The 18449-nt window shown below is 33.2% G+C and overlaps 3 protein-coding genes across 7 annotated transcripts in view; all 3 read right to left on the reverse strand.

Annotated features, from left to right (window-relative positions):
* The window catches only part of LOC145314148 (uncharacterized), a 30740-nt gene extending 28254 nt beyond the window's left edge, over positions 1–2486 (reverse strand). For all 3 annotated transcript variants that reach the window (XR_013877644.1, XR_013877643.1, XM_080153949.1), the window contains exons 1-4: positions 1880–2486; positions 1369–1428; positions 772–884; positions 317–393 (exon numbers count right to left, since the gene is read on the reverse strand). Coding sequence is in view for 1 of the 3 variants with exons in the window: in XM_080153949.1 (XP_080010075.1) it covers positions 317–393; positions 772–884; positions 1369–1428; positions 1880–1938 (309 nt within the window). In the remaining 2 variants the exon portion in view is untranslated. The remainder of the gene's footprint in view (positions 1–316; positions 394–771; positions 885–1368; positions 1429–1879) is intronic.
* Positions 2487–5253: 2767 nt separating this feature from the next.
* geminin (geminin DNA replication inhibitor) lies at positions 5254–7570 on the reverse strand. 2 transcript variants are annotated; one of them, XM_080153956.1, is made up of 5 exons: positions 7479–7570; positions 6984–7128; positions 6717–6818; positions 6385–6485; positions 5254–6045 (listed from the first exon to the last, which is right to left on the reverse strand). In XM_080153956.1, exons 1-5 carry the CDS (start codon positions 7568–7570, stop codon positions 5733–5735), a joined length of 753 nt encoding a protein of 250 aa, XP_080010082.1. In that variant the 3' UTR covers positions 5254–5732. The 2 variants fall into 2 exon arrangements, with proteins under 2 accessions (XP_080010082.1, XP_080010080.1); XM_080153954.1 differs by having other exon boundaries at positions 6984–7131.
* polybromo (protein) lies at positions 7556–17464 on the reverse strand. 2 transcript variants are annotated; one of them, XM_080153953.1, is made up of 22 exons: positions 17292–17464; positions 16844–16989; positions 16620–16684; positions 16414–16500; positions 16167–16308; positions 16005–16074; positions 15763–15847; positions 15449–15620; positions 15037–15146; positions 14692–14866; positions 14276–14471; positions 13739–14099; positions 12726–13371; positions 12300–12501; positions 11591–11985; positions 10847–11236; positions 10306–10573; positions 9841–9930; positions 9374–9582; positions 8836–9240; positions 8300–8486; positions 7556–8118 (listed from the first exon to the last, which is right to left on the reverse strand). In XM_080153953.1, the coding sequence occupies exons 1-21, from the start codon at positions 17455–17457 to the stop codon at positions 8346–8348; spliced, it is 4521 nt and encodes a 1506-aa protein (XP_080010079.1). In that variant the 5' UTR covers positions 17458–17464; the 3' UTR covers positions 7556–8118; positions 8300–8345. The 2 variants fall into 2 exon arrangements, with proteins under 2 accessions (XP_080010079.1, XP_080010078.1); XM_080153952.1 differs by having other exon boundaries at positions 7556–8486.
* Positions 17465–18449: the final 985 nt, after the last annotated feature.

Here is an 18449-nt window from a genome sequence, read left to right on the forward strand (position 1 = left end):
TCAGCTCCGAAAGGAGAGCTATGTCGCAAGTCTTGTTAATGCTCCGCTACTTATTGAAATTGTCATAATTTAACTTTAGAAATACAATAGTGGACATCGGGATTTTGCCATGTTCTAATGAGAAATCTGACCATTGAATGTGAAAAATAATTTAACATAACCAACCCTCTGTTGATTGAGTGTTTTAATGTAATGTAAAAACTTTTGCTTAAATTACATTTTATTCAATTGAAGTTTCTTAAAATTAAAGTAAAGAATTTTAGTACCTTAGTACCAGCTAATTAAAAAATTATTTACATTCCTGAGTAAACCTTACCTTTAACTTTCTGACATCAGGGGAAAGAAGAAGATACAGTAAATGTAAAACTGATTTACCATAATCACAATCTACACCTACAAAAAGTTTGTATACATGTTCTAATGAATTAGGATGAGTAAGGACGTCTAAGCTTTTTTTTTGGGGTGGAGGTATAATGAAGGTTCTGAGAGGTTTGGGGAAGGGTAAAACTTAATGCATTTCCAAAAATTTTGGGGTTGCTTACGGCATCCCAAACTCATTTATTTGATACATTACTATTACGCCAAAATAAAACTAAAACTTTACTGTTGTTTTGGTAAATATCTTTTTCGATTTTTAAGGTAGTTGTAGGAAGAGTAAATCAGAGGTTTATGACAGTTAAGCCCATTATTTCTATGAAAACGTTAAACAGTAGATATTGGGGACTTTTGGCCAAAAAAAGATATAATATTTGAATATTGTTGTATATGTACCTGCTGCTAGCGATTTTTCCAGGAGAAATGCGCCAGTTTCTTCCAGCAAGGTTGCTCTTAAACTGGCAGGCAGGTGCTCGATGAAATACGGACGCAGTTTACTACGGACAATGCTAAAGAGGATACATTTTTAATGGAGAATACGCAATAAAATTCTCATTTAATAAAGAAGACAGTTTTATAAGAAAAAAAGTGCCTAGGGGTTCTGAAGGGCTTGTAAGTGATTTTCTCGTATTCATTCGAAACCGATTCTTATCCGGTGGATTAGAACCGGTTCTCATCCATACGAAAAAAAGCAATGTCTAGCATCGTATTATATCCAGTTTTCTACGAATATAAACATGTACGAGCATAAGATTAAAACTAGTTTTAATCTTATAATTGTACATTTTTACATCCGCGGAATGCCGTGTATAATACGATGCGATAAATACCTAACTTTATAAATACTGAAACCTAAACGTAAGGCGTTCAATCAGCTTACATACAAAATGGATGTTCTAATAGAAAATTTCTTATACCTAATAATGTTTAATAAATTAAAATAAAATCATAGTATCTTCTAAAATGATATAAAGTTGCAAAAATTTAACTTACTTTAACGTTTGTTGTGATGGTGTGTCATAGCCAGAATTTACCAGTCTATCTCCAATATATCTAGTGTAAATTAAACGTATGTTTTTGAATTCAGTTTTTTTAACCTATTGTAAGAAATTTTCAAAATAGAATTTTTAGGTACACATTTTTTCGTAAAATGAAATATATATATTTCATTGATTGTTAATAGATATAGGTATGTTAGTTCATTTTCAATTTATGTCATAAAAACAAAGTGGGGTGCAAAATATTAATATAGCCCTTTTTTTAAATATAGAAATAATATTTCCGGACAGAACAGGTATGCAAAGAGTTCTAAGTTTAAGTAAATAGGTAAAAACGTTTGTTTTGAATATTTAGAAATCTTGCTAATTCTCTTATGCTTAAACAAACCTTTTAAATTATACATTTTATTTATATATACTATAGCAAATTTCACACCAATATAAACTATAACATTTTAATGATTTAAATAAATTTTAAATATTTCAATTAAATTTTTAATTTTTACCTTGACACCCACTTGTGAGTGGTGGCAAATAGGCTTCCAGGTTCTTTATGCCTAACCATTTTATATATTATTTTATTTTATTATTTTCAATCTTCTGTCATTTTTGTTCTGCAATTAAAATCGATATTATTATTTTTATTGTTCTTATTTTTCTTTGTCATAACGTAAAAAAGATATTTATGTTATGTATACTTAATATTTGTTTTAAATTTTGTATTTATAAATATATTTTTCCATCTTTTTGATTAATAAAAAGTTTTAATCACTTGTTATTTATCTGAAAAATTGTGACATTTCTAGAATGCCGCGAACCTTTGCGAAATATTTGGAGGGAAATCTGACAAGAGGGAGATATGGTTAGAGAAAGGGGAAGTTTGTAAAGAGGTAAAAGAGAGAGAGGAGAAGTATTGATCCTCTTTCTCCCTCTCTCAAGTCTACAAAGCATAAGAAGGATTATTATATTATTTAGATAGACTCATTAATATGGAATAAAACACCAAATATCACACCTCAAAAGATAGATATATAATATTAGTATGAATTCCTTACTGTAATATTTTTTTTTCAATAATGTAGATTTAGAGGATTTTTTGTTTGATCTTTTGGTAGATTTTTATTTCTTAAATTATATTATGGAGGCTGTTTTTTTGCTGTATATTTCCTACCTTATAACCATATTGGTTTGGCAACCTATTTTAGAATAAAGGAAAGTAACATTTCTCTGTGAGAAAGTTTGTGTAATAATTGTGCAAATTCTTGTTTTAATGTGTGAGGGGTTAAGGGCGCAATTTCACAATTTATTGGGGGATTAATTTACTATATATGCTATTATATGGATATGAAAAAAAAATTGGGAATAAAGGGCTTTAAAATAAGGGAAAATAAGTATCATAATTATTATATTGACAAAAGGGAAGCATTAGGTCCATTGATGTGTCAGCCTAGAAACATTTAAGGAAACACAGTACATTGATTGCATAAGCTTTGTTTACAAGTCCTTACTTTGAATGTTTATGAGTTAGCTGTTTATGAACAAGGCATTTACCCTACCTCCATAATACAGTCAGGCGTATATTACGACAATTGTAGCAAAAGAATACATTTCTAATAGTTTTTTTAGTAATTAAGCGTAGTGGTTTAACTAAATTTCTAAAAAAAGATTGATCCTTTAAAACAAGCCCTGGTTTACGCCAATGGTATTACTAATGTGTATTTAGTGAGGCTACGGCTACCACAGAAAATGAACACAAGAGTACACAGTACACAACAATCATACCACTATTATATCTACCCAGGGATAGAAGGAGGATAGTACTACTATAGAAAATAAATACACAACAATCATACCACTATTATATTTACCCAGGGATATAAGGAGGATAGTACTACTTAGAAAATAAATACAAGAGTACACAGTACACAACGACCATACCACTATTATATCTACCCAGGGATAGAAGGAGGATAGTACTACTATAGAAAATAAATACACAACAATCATACCACTATTATATTTACCCAGGGATATAAGGAGGATAGTACTACTATAGAAAATCAACACGAACGTACACAGTACACAACATTTAATTTATTGGGGGATTAATTTACTATATATGCTATTATATGGATATGAAAAAAAAATTGGGAATAAAGGGCTTTAAAATAAGGGAAAATAAGTATCATAATTATTATATTGACAAAAGGGAAGCATTAGGTCCATTGATGTGTCAGCCTAGAAACATTTAAGAAAACACAGCACATTGATTGCATAAGCTTTGTCTGGAAGTCCTTACTTTGAATGTTTATGAGTTAGCTGTTTATGAACAAAGGCATTTACCCTACCTCCATAATAAAGTCAGGCGTATATTACGACAATTGTAGCAAAAGAATACATTTTTAATAGTTTTAGTATTTAGAGTTGTGGTTTAACTAAATTAATAAAAAAAGATTGATCCTATAAAACAAGCCCTGGTTTACGCCAATTGTATTACTAATGTGTATTTAGTGAGGCTACGGCTACCACAGAAAATGAACACAAGAGTACACAGTACACAACAATCATACCACTATTATATTTACCCAGGGATAGAAGGAGGATAGTACTACTATAGAAAATAAATACAAGAGTACACAGTACACAACAATCATACCACTATTATATTTATACAACTATAAAACCAGCCAAGAAAATAAATTTTTCTGCAAAAAAGAAATGTCAGTAAATCCACTACCAGCTAACATACGGATCTAGTAAATTATTTACTGGGTGCTTATTGGTAAGGAGAATCTTTAAAAAATCCGCCGCATATCTTGAATAACGGCTTAGAAAAACAAATATTTCTAACATAAGGACATATTGAATTATTGAGTAGTCGAGTTACTAATAAAAGTCTGCCTTTAGTTAATTAAATAAAAAAATGGAGAAAACTAGATTCTACCCTTCTAAAAATTTATTTCTTAATCTCTATCCCTTGTTCCTGCAATTAAACTTCTCTCTCTCACTCTGCTTTACTGTATCAAATATGAAACAGAATGAGATAATACCCACAAGACTTAGCCTGCCGCATTTAGGAAGCAAACCATTTTACAAAAGGTTAATTTCTAAGTCCAAACGTCTACACACTATAGGAATAAAAATAAGAATAAAAAAAAACCTAAAACTAATCTCTAAGAATATCATTGAAAGAAATGATAACTTCTACAATTTCCTTTTTTTTGTATGACGATTCTGCTTTTCCTCTGAACTTTATTGTCCTTGTTTTGTAACTTCGATATAGAGTTAAGTTTTGTATTTTAAGATAAATAACTATATCCTATTCCACTTAATAAGCATAAATTTGGGGATACTATTTATCAATGGATATATTTTACAAGAATATTACACTAGATTTTCACATTTTAAAATTAAGTTAAACACACAGGAGACTGAAAAATTATACCCCCATCCCATACTACTGGATGAAAGAACTGACCAATAAACAAATTTTATGTTAGCAATCTAAATTGACGACAATTTTTCCTCTATTGTAATATTCACGTATAATCTTCATACATCCATTTATTTATCTAAATTCCACCGATACCTAGTACCTTCAACGAGTAATATTTATATATTTAGGATTTGTCTGACCACAGTAAGGTATAGCTTTATCAAAATTACTACATGAATGAAGTACAGTTTAATTAGCGTAACAACCTTATTATGATTGCCAAAAAGACCTTACATCTCTTGAAAAATCAGAGTAATCTTAATACTTTCTCACAATGCTGCATCTCTATAATTAGGATTAAAAGAGTAAGTACGTCCATATTCTTGAATAAATTCATTTGACTTGTCTGAAAATCTTAAATAAACAAAAACTAATACATATATGTTACAAGTCAATATTTATTAAAAAAACATTTATGTCTAATTTATTTCTAATCTAAAAAACAGTAATAATCTACATTGTAGGTACCTAAATTATATAAAAATACAAAAATGTATGAAATCATTTTTCCAAAAATATACTTAATTTTGATGAAATATCATTATCACAAATATAATATAAGCGTAATAAGTTTTTAAACTGACAATTAATTTGAGATCAATTGAATTCTCAAAAGGTACTTATGTGTGTGTTGAGTAACTGAATGAATAAAAATGAGTTCTATTTAATCTGATAGAATACTTAAAGCTAAAACAGATGTATAAATAAAATAGAAGTCATTTTGCTATGAAAAAGCAGAATGCACATTAATACTAAATATCAGAGATAGGGAAATGAATGCTAAATTAATCTTGTCCGAGAAGAAAGGATTAAAGATTATTTAAAGATCCATTATTCCATTACTTTCTGCTAAATATAATTTTTTATTCTAATTCTGTTTTTGGTTTGTCTTCGCTTTTACTGTCTTCATGGCTGTCATCAGCCGTTTTCTCATGTTTATCTTCATTGTCAACTTCAGTTGAATTATTATCATCACTATTTTCCCCATCCTCATCTTTATCCTGTTCATCATCTGAGTCGAGATTATTGAGGATGGAGGCAAGTTCCTGCGCCTGCTCCGCCAGGGATTTGTACGTCTCCGCCTCCTCCTTGATCCTCTCGTTCTCCTCCTCGAGCATGGACAGCGAGGTGTGCAAGGATTCGTTCTCAGTCAGGCTCACCTCCAGGGCTTCACGTCTAAAATTGAATACGTCAAAGATTATGGTGAATAATACATATAACTAAGTACCAAGAAGTTTTAAAAAGATGAAAAAAACAGATAAAAATCACATTTACTGTGCAAAAAACACATATTTTACTGCGATATGAATTAAAACATTATTGTGCATTCATACTATACCAATCCCATTTTAATGATTACACTGTTAAAAATAATTGATATTGCCTGGCGGTGGTGAATATTATTTTTATTTGTCTGATATACATGACAGAAATAAAAATGAGGTATCAAATGATTATTATTATGTGGGGCAAGATAGATACGCTGGTTTTTAGTGTTGAAATTAAAATAACTACCTTTTTTCAGCAAGCTCCTTCCAGTACTCAAGAGAAAGCTCCTCCTGAGCTCCATACATCTCTACCTCTGCTTTGTACTGGGCAGTGTCAGTTTCCTCGACCTACAGATAAAAACATTTGTTTTGGGATTTCCTTGCAAAAGATATGATTATTGTTTGTTTGCGACTGCCATTAGACAATAAATCCCAAGCTCTTATAATCTTTAACACTCCACTTAACATTGACAATTTCTGCATCTTTTTTATCCCCCTTTCGGCAAATCCATATGCAACACCACTGATTTTACTTAAAACAAAAAAAATTAATAAATTTCAGAAATTTATTAAATATACCTGTGTACCAGCACAAACAGAATCTACAGTAGCTTGGACAGTCTTATGTTCATTCTTTTTCTTCTGTTCAGGGGTAGAGGAATGAGTGGGAGGTGCAGGATCCTAAAAATTTAATTTTATTAAGTTAGTTAATAAACAGCTTCCTCACCTCGAATTCAAATACATTAGAAAATAAAGGAAGGATTGTAATAATGATTTAAATACCTAAAAGCATAATCCATTAAGTATTCAAATCATTTATGCTAATTTCTGGTTTCATATAAATACCTGATAGATCTTGATTTCCTTCTTCTTTCCACCGCCCAACTGAATCATCCCATCCCTGCCAACCAGCAGCTGGTGATTCTTGGCTGATGGCTGCAGAGTTTGCAACTTTTTGCTGCTGCCATTTCTGCTTGATGAACTGCTGGTGCTACCAAAATAATAAATGAGATTTTAAAAGCTGTCAGAATATCAGTTAAAAAAAAAACTTTCATTATAAGGCTTTTAAGTATCACTAAGCTACTCTAGTCTTAAGTTATAGGTAATTTACAAAACACGACATAATGACATAAACATCATAATAAGAAAAAAATGGGATAGGTATGGCGAAACTTAAAAAATTACTCAACCATTAGGGGAAATTTAAAAAAATAATTTCATACTAAACTCACATGTATTACCTACGTTGGTAAGTATTAGTCATCAATTTCTTGATTACCTATATCATTAAGTAAAGCATAACTTAGTATACTAAAAATTAGTGTTTATTATTATATTTACCTGGTTTTAGCTTTACTATTCTGTGGAGCCACATTCTCGGTATTGAGCCTAGATGATGTGGTAGACATTGTTAAAACTCTGAAACATTGCATAACATTAGAACAATTTAGCTAGGTGCTTGTCAATGGCTACTCCCCTTTAACTAAATAATTTTATTTCATTTCAGTTCTTATAAAAATCGAGGAAAATAACATTTAAAAGCAAAGCTTGTGAAAACAAAAAATAAAAGCTTGATACATTTAACATCAAGACTTGTATTACTTAAGGCGTCATTTTTAATGGATACATACAAAACTAAGTATTAATAATTCCATATTCAAAATAAATTGTCCTGAAGAAATTTAAATTACACAATTTAACATTTTCTTCTAACACATTAATGATAATTCTAAACTTGCATTACAGTTTTTGTAATATCTTTTAAAGGAAGCTAAAGATTTCAGTATGATTAAAAAGAATTGTCGATTGGTTTTAAATCTTTTCAAGGTTATGCAAAAAAATTAATCTATTTTTCCATTTGAGATTAGCAATACATAATAATATATATATGTTACATAGGTATATAACATCATTATCAAAATAATGTCATTAGTTAGTTTATAGTGCAATCAGGTTATATGTAGCAATTTACATAGTAGCTCTTAGTTTTTAAGTCTAATTTTAATAAAGAAGCCGACAGAGGTCAATTGGGAAAATCTCTCAATTTGTTACAAAAAAAAGGGTTCTTTAAAAACAACAAAAACATAGGTATGAAACAAAATATTAGGTAACAAATGAACTTATTTTTGAAAAAATAGAAGAAAAACTAAATAAAGAGCTACATAAATACAAATATAAAATAATGTGATGGTAATAGTAATATTTTTTTTACATAAGTCTAACAACCCCTAGAGATTCGTGCATCATAAAATCTCTGAGGGCCCACAGGGCTTCGGTGGATGTTGTATGCTCTCCTGTGCTGGACAACCAGCTGGCTGGCAGCTTACTTTCATCCTGCAGGCGGGATCCCTGAATAAAAATTATTATTAAATCCTTTCCCATTAAATCAAATCTAGTTTATATTTATAAAAAAAACTTTTTAAAATTGATTCTAGCTGTAAGTAAAAAGGAAGGGAAGTTCCATGTATACGGTTATCATGTTATGGTATAACAACAACCAACGTCCAACATGCAAGATAAAACAAGATAACATTTGGGGGTTATTATTACTACAGGAATAAACACCAAAAGAAAATTAAAATCAACAAACTTTTTTAGAATTGACTCAGTTGTTGGTTACAGGTGTGCGACCAAACCGCTTTGCCTAACAATACGTAAAAAAAAGAATTATAGGTAGATACAAATAAGATTATCATACCTGGTTTGTAGCTTGTAGCTGTTTATCCCAATTGCACATAGTTTTAGTATCCTTGCTCAATCCTTCAATATACTTGATATACGCCTCGCTGTGTAGCAGTCTTTGCGGCTTGGGCGGTACAACATGGAACAGCGGATCAGCGCGGACATTAGGATGCGGCTGTAGAGGCATCATTCCATTCATACCGTTCATCATCTGCGGCATTCCATTTTGTGCGCCGCCTGATTCCTGGCGGACACGCATTCCAGGGGATCCAGGGGCACCTGGGTGCTGCAGGCTTGGGCTGGACGCCGGCGGCGGGTTGTTTCTGGCTGCGTTGGCAGCGGCTATTTCGGCTAGGCGCCGTTTTTCTTGTTCTTCCGCCTCTTTCTCCTCGTTATATTTCTTGGCGCGTTCTTGGTACGTCTTAAAATAAAAATATTTGAATTTCAACCCTTTAAATATTGTACTTAATGCTATAAAACAGTGTACTTTTTTATTCTTGGCAATATGTCTGGATTGTTGCATTTGTTGTAGACTATTAAAAAAAAACTATTACCTTCTTCTCTTGGTCACTCAACTGTTTCCATTTTTCCGCAATCGTCCTAGAAATCTCCCCGAACCTAACACCCGGATTTTCTTCCATAGTGATTCTGCGCTGGTCCATGGAGAATAGAATATAGGCGGTCACCAGCTTCTTGCGCTTTTCATCCTTCTTCTTGGGGCCAGGCGAGGGGGACATGGTGTTGTTCAGCATACCAGGTGTACCTACACAATTGTTATTCACTAAATAATATTTTGAAACAAAATTGGCTTCCTATTTTAAAATCTTTAAATGAAAAAAACTATTTAGGTAAGAAATGATAACTACATAAAAAATTTTAAACTGCAACAAGTGGTTATAGACCTTCCTAGACTTCATGGAGCTTCACGGAAGAGATGAACCATATCGGTCCATCGGTTAGCGAGATCTTAAGCTACAGATACAAAGTTAGATTTGATGTGATACAATATGAATAATTATACCTGGAATGATAGTTGCCATACTGGCAGAGTCTACAGATCCAATGGATGGCGCGTCCATGCTGTCTTCGTTCATATCCATCCCCACAGGACCTACAAATTCCAACATGAGAAACTTTTTAGGTGTTTCCCCCAACTAGCATATTGACCACAAGAATGTATTTTTGATGCAAAATTGAATTAAGTAGGTAAGGGAATAAAGAGCGCCGCAGGTATTGTACCCAATAGGGATAGGACTCTAAAGGGGTTAAAGCAACACACAAAGGCTAACTAAAAGTATAATCTTTTTAAAAAGGATTTAAGGTGATTATAAAAAAAGTTCGAGTGAAAGCACTACCTAACATTTTAAAGCAGAATTAAAAATAATATTTTAAAGTTATTTACCAAGTGAAACTAAATTCAAAATAGCTGAAACCCCTTGTGATGTATGTTTTTATATTCCCAGCCATTTGTTATCTTATTTTTTACCTGGACTTGAAATACCAGTAGGCATAACAGGTGTCGCAAGCGGCTGTGGTGGCGGCGGCGTGTAAATAGATTCCTTCTCGGGAACCAACGGCTGTGGGAAGAAGTAGACCTCATCCGTCTGCACGTGAGGTCCACGGACGTACTTCTTAAGGCCGCCTGGAGGCAGCGGGCGGATCAAGCGCTTTGCCTCGTCAAATAAGCTTTCGCAGATGTACACGTCGGATTCATTGTATTGGGTTGGACGCTGCTTGCAGAATTCTGTGTACTCCTAAAGGAAAAAAATAGTTTTCTTTTCTGTAAATTTTTTTAACTAGCTGCATCCTTGTGTCTGTTTTTTTTGTGTGCGTATAGTAAAGGATCTCTTCTTCCCCCTTGAAGCTCGTCATTCTTTTAGGTCCAGGGAAGATTTATTATAATTATAAAAGTGGTGCCTCCTCTCTCTTAAGAGAATTGCCCCCACATAAAAAAAAACAAATAAAAAAACTCGGAGGTCGATCACCCCCCCCCCCCCCCCCTAGCATGATAGTATTCAAAAACTTACCAAGACAACACATTTGCCGACAACTGACAGCAAGGGATTACTATCTGAAATTGTCGACAAAAATGCCTCTGCCTTGAAAAACTTCCTATCCGGCTGGGGTGGCAACTCAGCTGGCACAACAAACCATGGCCCATTGAAATATGCCATGCCGTCCTGGCCCATCCACATCGTATCTATCTGAGCCACCATGTTGCGATTTCCCTCGCCTCTGACCAACACATGGTCGCCACGACGCACGGTGATAGGTCCGGGGATGGTGTACTGCTCCCAGTAGGTCAGGATAGGATCAGGACCGCCTTGCCATTTGATATTTGGAGGAACAGGTTCTTCAACAACCTTCTCCAGGGCTTCTATCTCCTCAACCTCTTCCTTATGCTTTTCAATACGATCCTAAACAAATAAAATAAATCAAATTTTGTGGTATATTTGTACACAAAAACTTGTTTTTTTAATAAAACCTTAAGGCATAATGTAGGTATTCAATTTAATTAAACGACAATTTCAACTGTTACCATCAATATTTCAAACAAATAGTATTACTAGTAGCACCTGTTTAGACGAAAAAATGCTAATATGGTTAAGTAGAATAGCAAATAAATGCGCAAAGAGAAACTTTATATGGACTTTATTCTTGGCTCTCTTTTAGTGACAGAAAGCAAAACATTCATATCAATAGAAAAATAATAATGCTACTATTTTTCAATACATGTATGTTACAATAATCAACTTTTAAAGACTATTTACCTTAAATACAGAGGCAATCTTCTTGGGCTCTACAGGTTTATCCCTTTGGACAATCTTAATATAAGAAGGATAATCCCAGAAACAATTGGGCTTAATCTTCTTCCAATTTCTAATCTTGCTCGTGTACCTCCATTCACACACAAAAATATCCTTCTCCTCAAAGCCCTCAGGTTTCGTTTTGAAGTAGTCCTTGTAGGCCATGACAATACACTTGCCCTGGACCTTGCTGATGGGGATAGAGCTGTGTAGGTCACCCTGCATCACCTCCTTCTCAAAGAATGTACGTGTTGGCACGTGGAAAGTCTCGCGCTGCCTGAAGAATTGTCTCGCCCAAATTGTTTTGCCGCCGTCACGTTCGAATAGTCGTTCAATGTGGAAAATATGTGATTCCATGCCTACAAAAATGAAAATTTGAGGTAGGGAATGTTTACTTATAAATATTTTTGTGGAGGGTATATCCACCCTACCAAGAAAATATCCTCTAGAAATAGGTCGCTTATATTATTATAATATAACAAAGTTTTAACTAATGGGACATAAAAACAAAAATAAATAAACACTGTATAAAAGGGTGTATGCTAAGTTTTTTATTTAGTTACAAAAAAGGATGATTTTTTCTCCTTTTAAAGAACTATAAATGTCTAATAGTTAAGTACTTAAAAATATATCGAAATTATAAAAATAAATCATAAATATTTCGTTTTCAAACCTGGGTCTTCTGGTGTAACATAAACAAAATCTCCAACATGATACTGGCTAGCCTCAGCCGAGTCGGTCAGTCCGGACCAGTCCTTGGCGCCAGACTCGTTCATCTTGTCTTCTTCCTCCTCTGCCTGCTGGGGTTCGTTGGCCTTGCTGGCACGATGGGCCTCAACGTCAGCCTCAAGTTTGTCAGGGGTGTAGTCATAGACCTGAAAATGATGTAAATATATGAAATGGCGGAGAGACCTACATAAAGATCCATTAAACAAAGTATTCAGTGCAAATAAAAATATCCTAGAAAGCTAAGATTATTCAAATTTCCATAATTTTCTTTATGTCTGTTTAAAGTAAAATGTACATTGTATGATTTGCTTAGCTATCATAGCATTGAGTTTCAAAAAATACAAATAAACTTAAAAAGAATGTAGCCAACCTTTGATAGAAGTCTTGCTCCCTTTTCTCCATACTGATCTCTAGCCCTGATGAAAATCCTCTGCAGTTCCACAGAATCCTCCCATACCTGGCTGTCCAGGCGTGACAGCTTCCTAGCCCTGGTCAGCACTGTAAATACATCCCTCTGCAGCAAATCCAATCTTTTGTATAAACCTCTGTCAGTTCTACGTTTAATAATCTCAAGGCTAAGTGCTCGGATCTTTTTGCCGTTAATTTCATCGTGTTCTGGCAGCTCAGCAAAGCTGTCGGCAAGGCAGCGTTCCTCTCCATCCTGCGCGGTAAACACAGTGTGATAGATATTGCTGAGGATATCTTGGACGGCTGTTCTGGCGTCAGGTACGCCGTCATCTTCGGTAAGATGACGCACAGTCTGGTGGGCAAGGCGTTGTAGGCTCTGAGCATCTTTATAAATCTGTGAGTCAGGCTCGTTATACTTGCAAGCGTTGTCGAAAACAAGCGTAAAATCAGCGACAGCATCCTCAAGGCATTCATAGGTATTGTTGCGAATCTTTCCGGATATTTTCTCCATGTCAATTGGACGTTTGATGATATCATAGTAGTCAGGGTATTCGTGTTTGCTTGGTAGTTTCAAGAAGATTAAGGACAACTGACGTCCTTTAGCATCCCTAAATATAAAAATCATCCAGAACATAGTTTAATTGTGAAGCTATAGCAGAATAGTGCTGAAACTAAGAAAAGGAAAAAATAAAAGAAGAGTTAAACACTAAAAATATTCATATATTGTAATGGGCGAACCAAAAAAAGTTCTTGTTATTAATAACAAAGAAAATAATACATTTCGGTATATATTGTCCATAAGTACTGAGAATCACTTATCTATTACAAATATCTTAGTACCAGTATAATACCTACTCTTTTTTATTTTAAACTTTTATTCAAATTAACTCTTAGTTTTCTCTTACATTTTGACAGCTCACTGTTGCTGCTATACCTTAAGACATAATTGTTCTTGTTAAGTTATTGTTCAATTACCTGAAGTCTTTCAAGGTATCATAGAGCATTTTAATCTTCTGTGCCAGGCTTCCCCTACCCGCCCCCTTAGCTTTCTTCAACTTCTCCGTAATAATTCCCATATCTCTAGCCTTGGCCATCAGAACTTTTTCCAGCGTATTTGCAGTCTCATAAATCTCCGACCCCTCCTCGTTATACATCCTACAGTTGGAGAACATGAGCTTGCAGTCGGCCAGCATATCATCGTCAGACTTGTACTGGCTTGTCATGATCTTCTCGTTGATGGTCTTCATGTCCATGGGCTCATCGATGATGTCGTAGTAGTCTGGGTAGTATTTACGGTCGGGCTTCTCCATAAATGCACCAATTGGTCTCTCATGGTCTAAAAAAATAAGTTCCATGTCAAGAAAAAAATATGACAATCGGTTAAATTTCTTTTTTTATTATAAATATTTAAGTTTGAAAGATTCTATTGGGGTTTTTAACCTGGCAACTAACAAACAGTCAATTCGCAAATCAACTCACTCTTCACAAAATATTTGGAAGGAAGGTATTTACCTTCATTTGTGTAGTTGAGAATTGCATTATACATTGTTTTACATCTCTTTCTAATCTGCTCCTTTGGGTCTCCACCCCTGGGGGATTTCATCTTCTCCTCAACTACTGTATTGGTAGGGGCAAGGAGAACTTCTGTGTCCTCACCCTCGATTTCGTCCACCTTGGCTCTCATTACTTTCTGCAGCTTGGCGCCATCCTAAAAAAACAGATAATCATAAGATAAAGGAACCAACAGGTGTATATAATTTTAACAACATAATAGAGAGGGTGGTGTGAGAAATGTAAAAAATTCAACATAGCTGTAAAATGTATTAACACCCCCCTTTAAACTGTAGTAAAGAAAATAAAGAACAGAACCTAAAGATTTTTTTAAAAGTTGTGTTAAGCTTTATAAAAAAAAATTATAAGATTCTCACCTTGTAAAGTTTGCTGTCAGGCCTATTGTATTCCTTGCAATTCTCAAACATCAGATCCATGTCTTTAGCCAGTAGTTTCACACTATTCTTGTATTCTCCATTTCTTATCTTTCTTTTAATTTGATTCAATGAAATTGGCTCCATGATGGTTTGATAGTAATCTGGCAACTCACGCCTAAAAAAAAAACACATTTTAATAACAGTCCGCCTACTAAAGGTTTATTTTTTTGTCAAATGTAAGTGTTGAATTATAAAAATAGGTCTCTGTAAGAAATAATCCATTTTATTCCTTTAACTTTTGTTCCGTAATAATGTATTTTTGTTTTATGATCAAATAAATCTTACTTGCTAGGCAATGAAAGGAAGGCCTCTGCAATTTCAATACCACCAGGAGTAGTGAAGTCCCTTACAACAGAATATACTTCCCATAACGGTCCTCTCATTGGCAACACCTCCTGCAAATTGATATTTATAAAGTATAAATCAAAGTACCATTTTTCTAATACACACAGAAAGTTTATTATAAATGCAATAGGTAGGTACCAATTTTGAATTATTTTCAAGCTATAAATCTTCTAAAAATACAGGATTGGAAAAATTCAATTTTACTACAAGCCATAGAACCCAAATTACCCAGGGACCCAAAGGGATAAGAAAATCATAATAACCGATAAAAAATGTACATCCCCAATGATAATACATAAAATTACCCCTTCTGTTGATCACAATTAGTGTCCCCTCCCTCCCTGCAAATTACCTCCTCTTCTTCCTCATCCTCAGTCTCGCTGTCCTCATACTGGAGGCTGACCAGCTGAGACGAGAAAACCTGTTTAGACTGGCGCCTGCTGGATCGAGCCCCACGGTTTTGCTTGGCCTGCAGGCTTACATCTAGCTCAGTCTTCTTGGATTTCACAAGTTTTGACAAAAATCTAAATAGGGTAAAATACTATAAGAATACCTACATTAAATAATCTACGCCTAACAATCTTATTATAAACCTGCTTAAAATACATAAATACGCGCCTAATATGACAGATGTTCTACTTAACCCAACACAATTTATAAACTTACTTGGCATCCTTGTAGATTATGCTACCAGGCTCATTGAAGTTCGTAGCATTTCTAAACATTAACTGTAAATCCTCTTCCATTTGACCTAGGAAATTTAAATTATCAAAAATTAGGAAGTTGCTTAGGAATATAAAATGGGTGTTTCCAAGACTACACGATATTATTCCTTGCAAACATAAAAACTGAATGCATCTAATATCACAATTAAAAGAACATACTCTAAACAAATTCCATAAAGTTACCTATAGATGAGTATTCGCCATCCTGTATCTTACATGCTATCATCTTCAAGTCAATTGGTTGTGTAGTAACCTAAATAATTATAAGAATAAGATTATAAAATCTTAATACAGAATGGAATATTGTTATCTTAAAAATATTAGATATTGTTTTTATCATAATACCTTGTAATACTCCGGGTATCTACGCTTGCTTGGCAAAAGTTGGAATACGGAGCTTAGGTTCCGGTCAGGTTCAGATGCGTCGCTAGCAGTCATAATGGTTCCTAACAATTCCTCTAAGAATTCAGTCAAAACATCCTCTTCCCTAAATAAAATAACAATGTAGACAAATCTAAACATTTTATTACAGATCTTTTCTAAATGAAAAAAAAACATACAAAAAACACAATGGGACGAAAAATAATCTTACTTTTCTACAATTGATGGTGTCAGTTCGTCACCATTAGCCACAGCTTCCAGAGATTTGTTCAGTAAATGTTCCAACTCTAAAGCTATCCTATAACAACAAATACTTTTACTGCTTTGTTCAATTTAAATTGAAATATGATATCTAAATATTATAAATCTCCCTATATAGGTAAAATTATTTTATTTTGTCTAAAAAAATCGGTTAACCTGTGTTCAGCAGCTTCCTTTAGATAATATTCCTTGGCATTAGAAACAATCAGATAAAAATCCGCCTAAAGAAAACAAGCATGAATTAATTCAAAGCACCATCCTATCGCTGTGAGGCTATTATGATATAGTTATTTAATAATACATTTTTTAACTAAAAACTAAACAAATATTATTTAGTAGATAAGTTTTATTATAAATACTAAAAAACGACAGTAAAGCACCTTAAATTCCTCTATAGATGGATATTCCCCTGCTCTAAATTTCTGTTGGATCTGGGGGATTGTGATGGGGTTCTTAACAATATCTGTATAACCCGGAGCAAGAAGTTTTCCAGGAATCTTCATGAAGATCTCGCATAGAAGACCACCTGCAAGATATAAATAAATAATATAATTATGAGTAAAATGAAGAAAAGGACAATAAAAAAGTATACTATATAGTACCACTAATCCCAATCCAATTTGTTTTAAAAATGTATACAAATCACATTTTCCATTATGTAACATCAATATATGATGGAAATTTATGTATGCTTCTGATATATTTAAATATTTAGAACTTGCTTCTTGAGTAACCACTATTTTGGTAAAATAATCTTTAAAATAGTAATTTAAAGTAACATTTTCAAGGTTGATATAAAAGTCCATAAAGCTGTAGTCTTTACAGTACCTGAACGCTTTTGAAATTTCTTGATAAACTCTAGGACTGCCTGCATTTGTCCTGGCTCGTCCAACTTTTTTCTCTTGGTGCCGGAGCCGTCATTTTCATCGCCTCCAGTCGACTCACTCGTCGACAGTCGACGCTTAGGGGGCATGGTTAGCCTGAAACAATACATATAAGGTAGAAATAACTAGCCAATGTAAAAGGTATCTTATCGAAATTTATGATTTGCATTATACACTAACGATGTAGCAACCCAGCTAGCTGTGTTATCTTCCGACCTGTCCTTCTAAATATTCCAAGCACTACACAGCGTATAATCAGTCATTAAAACGAGTGGTCCGGACTAATGAAAAGGGCAAGATATCTACAAGGTATTTAGTAAACGATATAAGTTATCTAATTAGATGAAATGACAAATCGCATTTAAACATAAAAGGCAACTCTACGAAGAGTATTTTAACCTGCATTACTTAGTTATACAAAGTTAAACAATTTAAAGGTATTTTTAAAAAGATTTCGGTTTTCTAAGTTAAAGCTCGCAAATATCACCCATTTTCCTCTTTTGATTTTTAAACAAAGAGGCCCATACTATAACCAACCAGCCGGCCTCTTTGATATCAGCCATCTATACATAAAAACATGCATTTTAAGCAAATGTAGAAGAGAAAAACTTTAGCCTCCTTTTCTCTCTTTTGAAAAATATTTTTTTGCCAAATAAGGTAAGGCTATAAGTAAACTATATAATTATATAATTTTATTTTAAAAAATTTTTTTAAGATTAGAGCTTTTTTACTAAAAGCCGTTTGTTTGTTGGTTTGTTTTGTGTACACCAAGCTCCCGGCAAGGACGAAATTTTTTAAATAATACAAAAAAGTAAAAAGCTAGCTTCTAATTTTATCATAAAAACTCAAAATTAGAATGGTTTTATAATTTAAAATAAAATTTTAAGAGAAATTGTTTGTATAAAAAGCTAGCTATTTGGGTTTTTAAAAAAGTCAATTTAAATGACAGCTGATTTCATTGAGGGGTAAATATTTTATCTTTTTATTAAATAAAATCATTGATTTTGATTTTAAGAATCAATTTAAAATGAAAAATAAAAGAACATTATTTTTTTAATTAAAAGAAAAAATACTAAATATTACCCCTTGTAAGCTAAGAGAA

The sequence above is a fragment of the Acartia tonsa genome, chromosome 3, assembly GCF_053477335.1.
Source record: "Acartia tonsa isolate MP-2025a chromosome 3, ASM5347733v1, whole genome shotgun sequence".
NCBI classification, from domain to species: Eukaryota; Metazoa; Arthropoda; class Copepoda; order Calanoida; family Acartiidae; genus Acartia; species Acartia tonsa.

What these genes read in the sequence shown, in the direction of transcription:
- geminin (XM_080153954.1), bottom strand. Translation starts at nt 7,570, where the DNA reads ATGCAATGTTTCAGAGTTTTAACAATGTCTACCACATCATCTAGGCTC. An exon ending in AATAGTAAAGCTAAAACCAG is followed by an intron (nt 7,132 to 7,478) that starts GTAAATATAATA and finishes TTATTATTTTGG; the next exon opens with TAGCACCAGCAGTTCATCAA. An exon ending in CTGTTTGTGCTGGTACACAG is followed by an intron (nt 6,486 to 6,716) that starts GTATATTTAATA and finishes TTTTATCTGTAG; the next exon opens with GTCGAGGAAACTGACACTGC.
- polybromo (XM_080153953.1), bottom strand. Translation starts at nt 17,457, where the DNA reads ATGTATTGTTTCAGGCTAACCATGCCCCCTAAGCGTCGACTGTCGACG. An exon ending in GATACCCGGAGTATTACAAG is followed by an intron (nt 16,075 to 16,166) that starts GTATTATGATAA and finishes ATAATTATTTAG; the next exon opens with GTTACTACACAACCAATTGA. An exon ending in ATAATCTACAAGGATGCCAA is followed by an intron (nt 15,621 to 15,762) that starts GTAAGTTTATAA and finishes TACCCTATTTAG; the next exon opens with ATTTTTGTCAAAACTTGTGA.